Source organism: Prunus mume, linkage group LG8 (assembly GCF_029339155.1).
Source record: "Prunus mume cultivar Tortuosa linkage group LG8, ASM2933915v1, whole genome shotgun sequence".
NCBI lineage: Eukaryota > Viridiplantae > Streptophyta > Magnoliopsida > Rosales > Rosaceae > Prunus > Prunus mume.
The window spans coordinates 20,967,864-20,975,815 of record NC_142705.1 but is presented as its reverse complement, the minus strand read 5'-3'; the positions used below and the strand labels follow the sequence as shown (position 1 = coordinate 20,975,815).

Sequence of the window (7,952 nt, the reverse complement as noted above, 5' to 3'; positions counted from 1 at the left end):
AGAGAGGGATGGGTTAGGGTTTTTGAGGAGGTGGCAATTGTCGTCATCGTGGGTGGGAGTGAGAGAGAGAAGAAAAGAAAAGATAGGAGATGGAAGATATAACTAAGAGGATATGGAGTTCGGTGAGATTCGTGGAGGTGGATTTTCTGTGAGGTTTGAAGAAGAGGAAGAGAAAGAGACTAGGGAGAAGAGGAAGAGCAACGACTGATAAGAAAAAAAAAAAGTGACAGATGGGCAATAGACTGTCAATAGGGAGTTTTTATAGGGCATATTTGTGATTAGATTTCAAAATGGGAATATTATTGAATAAATTAGTTGCACCGGGAGTAAAACCGCCAATTTTTTAATAAAATAATAAGCGGCTTTAGCCTTCAATAATACTATTTTAATCAACTTCTAATAGTGGGGGCAACCTTTCTTTTTAAATCTTTTGGGACGCAAAACCACCCATACGGAATTACATATCTAATTTTTGAATCTTTTAATATATTGCAAAGTTTTTCATACCTTAGAAAAGCTTTTCAATGCATCATCTTCTACAGTAATAGTTCCTAAAGTTGGATTCCCACCCACCCACACAATGGCGGATCTAGTAAGGAGCCAGTGGAGGCACTAACCCCCACTCAATCTTGTTTTACAATTATGAAGGTGCCAAGTTTTCATGATATTTTATATTGAATGAAGGCAAATTATTTGATAAAATGCCTCAAAGAAAGCTAAGGTAGGGCAAATGGGCAAATGAATTGTTGAGACTTGGGCTACATTATGCAAAGACTTTACGGATCGTTGGTAGGCTCCATTAGCCAATATAAGCTAAGACAGACTTTACAAGTTCTTGCCCTCAGGAAGGAAAATTTCTAAATTCGCCAGTCTATTAGTACGAGTCAAAATTTTATTGAACTTTCTAATCAAAAGATTGTACTTATTTTTAAGCTAGGCAACACTATTAGGGTAGTTCATCCTAGTATGAAGTTCATTTATGATAGTTTGCCAACTAGTTTGGAAAAATGTTGTTGATCGGTTTCCCTTTGAAATCTCATCATCCATCAAATCAATAAAAATAGACTCAATGTTTTGAGGTCATGGTCCATCTTTCCACTTCACATCAAATTCCACAACATGATCATCATCATTAAAAGTTCCTTGACCTTTTTAACCACGCAATCAGACCAAAACCTACAATAAATGAAAAACAAGTCTTGATGTATGACCTCAAGTCCTACTCTTATAATTTAGGCAAAGAAAAAAAGTATAATAATTTTCGTCTTATTAGAGCCTTGGTGCAAAATGCATGAGAAATTGAACATATACGTGTGGTAAATATATGGAAGGGTGTAATTGTAAAAGTAAAAAACATATCGGTTTGGGCGCGAAAAAGGCGTTAGTATTTGGAAGCCGGAGACCCGTTTGACAGCAAGTTTGTTGGAGAGAGGGGATTTGTAAGATTGATGAGGTGGGTGAGCAAAATTCTGAATAGGGGGCAGGCATAGGCGAACAGGTAGAAATACCAGAGAGAGAGAGAGAGAGAGAGAGAGAGGGGAAGCCATTAGGCCCAGATGAATATCATGTGAAAGGGCATCCTCCTACAACCCACAGCTGTGTTTTTTAAATCTCGTTTCATTCGCTTACCCATCAGAAAAATGGTCTCATTTTGATGCGGGTATATGCGAATAAAAGGAGATTGTTGAAGAAATCTAAAAAGAAAAGGGAAAAAAATTGAATTGAAAATTTTATTATGAGTAGGAAAAAGAGCCAAGTTTGGGATGTTCCCTCCAATGGCATGGACGACGACACAGCCGTGGCTCCTCCTCCGAAGCCCAGCCCTGAAAAAGAAAGGCTCTACCTAGTCTGGCAGGGTAACAATGTATGATGTTATATGCTCATGATGATTATGGGTTATTTTCTTGTGGAGATCTTGTTTATGCAGAATGATTTGTTTCATGTTTTAAACCAATTGCTCCCTTTTTATGCCTGCCTTGGGGTTGCAGCTTGGTTTTTTGGATTTTTAGATAGTAATTCATCATTTGGGCTTTTTTTTTTTTTTTTTTTTTTTGGTGTGGATATAATTGTTACCCATTTTACAATTTTTTTGGTCTCATGAGTTTGTTTCTGTGGTTGTCAGAACTACCATTAGACTTAGGTATAGAATTGGAAGACTGTCTTCCTAATTCTGAATTGAAATATGATTCTCCAGAGGTGAAGTATAACATACATCTTTGGGAAGTCTAGTTATCTGGGTTAATAGCTCATTCTGTTTAAATGTTGACATTAAATTGCAAAGGAGATGTTGAGTTGGTATGATATGTTGTTGTACTTGGAGTTTTTCACCCCCTAGCATGCTTGGCATTCAAATTGAGCATAAAAAGGTTCCATGACTTTGTCCTTTGTATTTTGAGCAGTTCTTTGCTTCTTTTTTCTTCAAGTGAGCTTAACTCTGTCTTGACCCTTTTGTTTTTTCTGTCAAGCCTCAGAACATCTATGTAGGAGTCAACTTCATGTACTTTTCTGTTGTTTTAGATGCTAATTTTGCATATTATTGTCAATCCAGTTGTTTGAGAAGCTTCAACCGATTAACGAGACGTAATTGATCTGTTGCCATTCATTGAGAAATCAAGACAATTAATTGCATGGCGTGGGGGAGTTCATCAAGTTTATAAGTAGAGTGACCAAAGCACCTAACAATTTTAAAAAATAAAATAAAATTTGAAGAAATGATCTGAGAAGCACCTCATCAATTAGTATTTTCACTATCTGAGGGGTTTAAAAGTTGTTGAACTAAATTTTGGGGTTGAAGGTGCCACACTATCTTTGTAACAGATAGTCTCTTGTTTGTATATCATGCTTATGGAATTATATATAAGGCAGTTCTATCAATTTTTTTATTGTGTGGATCAGTTGAGAAGATTAACTTTGTTTCTACCCATGTCCTGCATATAGAAAATTATAACAATTCATCTACAAACAAATTTTCTGAAAAATAAGGGTGTTATGCATTTTAACCAAGTAATACGAACACATTTATTGTGTTCATGAATGTGTTTACCGTCACTCATTCTTTTGCATTCAAAATCATCCATCTAAAGTTTGGTAATTTTGTACATCCATGTCAAAAGTGGCTAGAATAACAATTTCACATTTGATTATCATATGGACTAACACTAAAAACTTCTCTTCTTGACAGAAATTTTTGTGTGGTGGAAGAATAGTCTTTGGTCATGATGCTGCATCACTGTTTCTAACTAGCTTTTTGATTGGATGTCCTGCACTAACATTCTGCATAAGAATGCTTGTAACGATGAAAGGAGAACATGGACATTATGACTATCCTGTACTAACTGGGGGAATAATCCTCACTGTTTTGGTTGGTAAATTGAAATTCTTTTCCGTATAGTGGGAGCCTGCTTCACCAAATGAAAAACTTCAAACCTGACTTATATTGGCTCATGCAGGATTTCACTTTTCTGTACTTGACATCTGGTAGGGATCCTGGTATCATTCCAAGGAACTCTCGACCACCTGATTCTGATGAGGCATATGATATGTCTGGATCAATGGAGTGGGTCAATAACAAAGCTTCTAATTTGAGAATACCCCGAATAAAGGATGTACAGGTCAATGGCCATGTAGTGAAGGTAAAGTTTTGTGACACTTGTTTGCTATATCGTCCACCGCGTGCTTCTCATTGCTCGATCTGCAACAACTGTGTTCAGAAGTTTGATCACCACTGTCCATGGGTGGGTCAGTGTATTGGATTAGTAAGATTCTTCCCCTGCCAACTATTAACTCTGCAATTTATGTTCCGGGTGTCTAAATGGAATTGAATAAGGCTTCTAGTTTTCAAGTGGAGGTAATGAAACTTAGAAATTCTTCTGGTCAGTGTATTGCGTTATATTTGAGAATTTGTTGGATATTATGTCCCAAACTCTTCATTTGGCTTTGTAAATTGGTAAAAGTTTACATTCTCAGTTACTTGTGCTGATATTCTTAGTTACTTGTGTTGAAGTGAATTCTGTTCCTTGTTTTATAAGAAAAGTTTTTCTTTGCCTAAAAAGGTGTTGGTTTTTGTATAACTCTATGAATATATAAGTTTAGCCAAAAATATGACAACGGGATAGATGTGACAGTAAACAAGAGTGAAGAAAACACCAGGAATAGGAAGAAAAGTTTGTCTTATGGCTGGATACCAAGTAGCAATGTGATGTAGGACAACCTAAGGGGTCACAAAATGTATGAAACACTCAACCAGACTAATGTTCTTTCATTAAAATGGATACTTTGGTGACTAGCAAGCTATGTGTACCATAAGAAAAAGTAATGTGGTCATGCGTTGGCTAAAATATGGAAGGTTTCAAACTCACAAAATACAATTCACCCATAGGATTCATTAGTTTCCTTAAGGAAAACTACCTAAAAGAGTTTGTTCCAATATAAAACAATTTGCACTCTTTCTAACCTACCTCTTTCATGTTCTTGTTCTTGCAGCGTAACTATCCATTTTTCATTTTGTTTATTTCGTCATCAACCTTCCTGTGCATATATGTCTTTGTCTTGTCTTGGATCAACATTCTTCGACAAGGTGGCAATCTATGGAGGGCCATGGGACATGACATCGTATCAGTTATTCTCATAGTATATTGCTTTGTAGCAGTATGGTTTGTTGGTGGGCTAACAGTTTTCCATATCTATCTAATTTGCACCAACCAGGTAGACCTCTTCGCTTTCTTATTATTATTATTTTTCCAAATCATTTATCAATAATGCAATTTCCTGTAGTCTAGTCACTTTCCTTCTCATTTATAAAACTAAGATTATCTGTTAGTTGTCTGCACTGTATACTCAATACTGTATTGCAGACATCTTTGTCTATATTAGAGAAGAATGATAAGGGAAATAATGATACATTCATTGTGCTATCTAGTGCCACCGTGCATATTTGAGTTCACTTCATAAAATATGATTTAGATTATGCTAAGTACATGTTTTTAGACAGCCTACATAAGGAAAAAAATCCCTCCTTCACTGTGCTATCTAGTGCCACTGCTCTGCTGCAGTCTAACCTTTGATCTCAAAATCCTTAATTGAGATGGAAAACTACTGGTCAGGGTAACAAGAATAGATGTATTGTTCTAGGTTTCTTTTCTTCTTTGGGATTGATGATTCTCTTGCTTAATTTGGTAAGAAATGTATCGTTAATGCATTACCTGCCTTGAATTAACGTACAGCTATATACAGGAAGAGGGATAGCTACCTATGCATATATGTCATATAGGATATTGACATGAATTCTAGATTATCGCAAACTCTATTACAGATCTGATAATTTAGGGGTACAGAATAACTAATACTCGCTAACCATTATCTCTAATATACTAAAAGGTTGGTTTGTTCTTGTTAGGCTACAATGTAACTCAAAAGCTTAAACTTGTCGTAGTAGTGGTAAACCAACAAAATTTGACATGGTATCAGAACTTTGGTTCTGAGAGGTCTTGGGTGCAGATATATGTTTCTCTATGTCCATAGTGATGCACCTGAGGGAGATGGGGGTTAACTTGGAAGATGTTGTTGGCTCATTCCTAGCTTACACTTCTTCTTCTTGCTTTTATTTGTTTTTCTGGTATAGAGGGGATGTTAAGTTGATGTAAAATTTTGGCACATCCCTAACAACTTAATTATTTGGGGCACAGTGTTATCTGTTAATTTTGTGCAGAATGAGTTGCGCATATATGTTTGTGTCTACCTCCGCACTTGATAATCCCTACTATTTTTTGGATATGTTTTGCACATATAGTTGTTTCGTGCATATTTTTCATCTTGCATCTACATGATAACAAGATGGCTTATCTTTGTTTACATTGTTTAGCACGACTGTTATTTGAATTATTACCCAGTGTTTTATTCTGAATTTAGATTTTTTCATTCTGACTACTGCTTTGTCACAGACGACTTATGAGAATTTTCGTTACCGTTACGATAAGAATGAAAACCCATACACTAAGGGAGTACTGGGAAACTTGAAAGAAGTGTTCTGCTCAAGGATTCCACCTTCAATGGTCAACTTCCGAGCATGGGTTTCAAAAGACGATGACACAGTAATGGGATCCATCGCTTCAGAGAGTAACAGAGGCTTCATTGGCTCCAAAGAAAAATTTGACATGGAAAGGGGAAGTAAGTTTGGCAAGGATGGGAATATGATGGTTCCAAGTATTTTGCAGAAATTGGACTACAGTGGGATTGATGATAACATGAAGAAGAAGAATTTGGGTAGCAGTGATTTTGATGATAATTTAAAACGGAAGGCAGCAGATGAACCTGCATTAAATCCATTTATCTTTCCTATTGGTCAAGAACAAAGACGTTCACAGGGAAATTCTGGCATAGGAGTTAATTCTACTAATGATAAGAGGCCTCAGTAGTTCCAATTGGACAACATCACTGCTTGTTTTCTAAATAAAAAGACAAAAAGAAAAAGAAAAAAAAGAAGGTATTCTTTCTCTCAGTCTCTTTATACTTTGAATATGGATATTTAGCATTTTTTTCCATGAAGATATTAGCTAATGATATGTTGCCGGACATCATAGTAAAGTTTATTTTATCGCATCAATGACCTTTAATCTAGTTGCGTGAATGTGAATTTGTTTTCGGTGACAGACTTCATATTGCAACAATGTAGGTGGGATGTCCTTTTCCCTAACAAGTTCCAAGTTAAGTATTTTATGACTTGTTAAGTATTTTATAGTTATCAAGGGGCAGCAACATGAATGCCAAAACTTTAAAGTTCGGAGCATCTCCTACAGTTTGGCATACTTTTCACTTTTTCAACTCCAATGAAACAACTTATGATCATGTTAATTTGAGTTTGAGATAAATAATTCCCAATCTCATATTTGAAATAATCTCATTTCACAAATAGCACAAATAGAACTTCACCATTGGAGCAAGTTTGGCAATATCTCATTCCAAGCTATGAATTATAGAATTGGCAATGGCACCTCATACAGCACCTCCTAGCAACTAGAAGTTTTGAAACATTTGAAGTCAACAAGCCACTTTGGCTTCTACTTACCGTGGATCTGCAAACTGCAATGGCATTGTCTGTTTGAAAGCAAAAGTAGCAGTGGGAAATGGTTCCAGAAAACTGGTGTAGTTTAGATTTTGTGGAGAAGCTTCAGATATTTTTTTTGTTCTTTTTTCTTGGATAAAACAGGCTTTGGATTTTGCAAAATCACTTCATGTGTTTCTGGACTCTATTTTGCATGTTATGTTCTGCTATTAACTTGTTGAATTAATAATTAATTTACAACTCTTGCATAGTAATTGGTTGTCCTTACCCTGTCTTACTGTTTTTGCTCAGGTTTTGGTGCAGAAAACTTTTCTCAGTGCATGTATGCCATATGACAGATTGACTGAACATGATGGGGGCTTAAAAATGCTAATATACTGAGATTGGAGGTAGAATTTGAAGGTCAGTGATGTATTTTTAATGGAATGAAGAAAATGAAATTAATTCATTCTTCTGCACATTCTTGTGTTCAATCTCTCTCACCCCAACTCCTATTTTTATCCTACTTCATTACTGAATCTACAAAACTAGAAGAGCTGTGATATGGCACAAACAGGTGCAATAAATAATAGCTCGGTACATAATAAAAAAAATAAAAAATGAAGGTGCTACATTAAAGAACAATTTTACAGGGTTGAGTTCTTTTCTTTCTTTAGCTTTTAGGAGCTCATGTAATTTATCTTCTTTTTTTTTTTTTTTTTTTTTTCTGGGATTAGAGTATGTAGATTATGTGAGCTAATGGTATTTAATTAAAATGGACCATGCAACTCAGGCTTTACGTTTCGTTCTATAATAGATACATATCCAAGACTGAAAAATACGGCTTATGCTATTGCTCCCACTTTTCTTTCTTTCCAGTTTTGCTATGTTTCAAACCCTGTCCAAGAACTAA

General features: G+C 35.6%; 1 protein-coding gene across 1 annotated transcript; it reads left to right on the top strand.

Annotated features, from left to right (window-relative positions):
- Positions 1-1,402: 1,402 nt before the first annotated feature.
- On the top strand, positions 1,403-7,518 carry LOC148915020 (putative protein S-acyltransferase 1). The gene is made up of 6 exons (XM_089043630.1): positions 1,403-1,864; positions 3,182-3,361; positions 3,450-3,755; positions 4,483-4,704; positions 5,940-6,481; positions 7,352-7,518. Exons 1-5 carry the CDS (start codon positions 1,736-1,738, stop codon positions 6,411-6,413), a joined length of 1,311 nt encoding a protein of 436 aa, XP_088899756.1. The 5' UTR covers positions 1,403-1,735; the 3' UTR covers positions 6,414-6,481; positions 7,352-7,518.
- Positions 7,519-7,952: the final 434 nt, after the last annotated feature.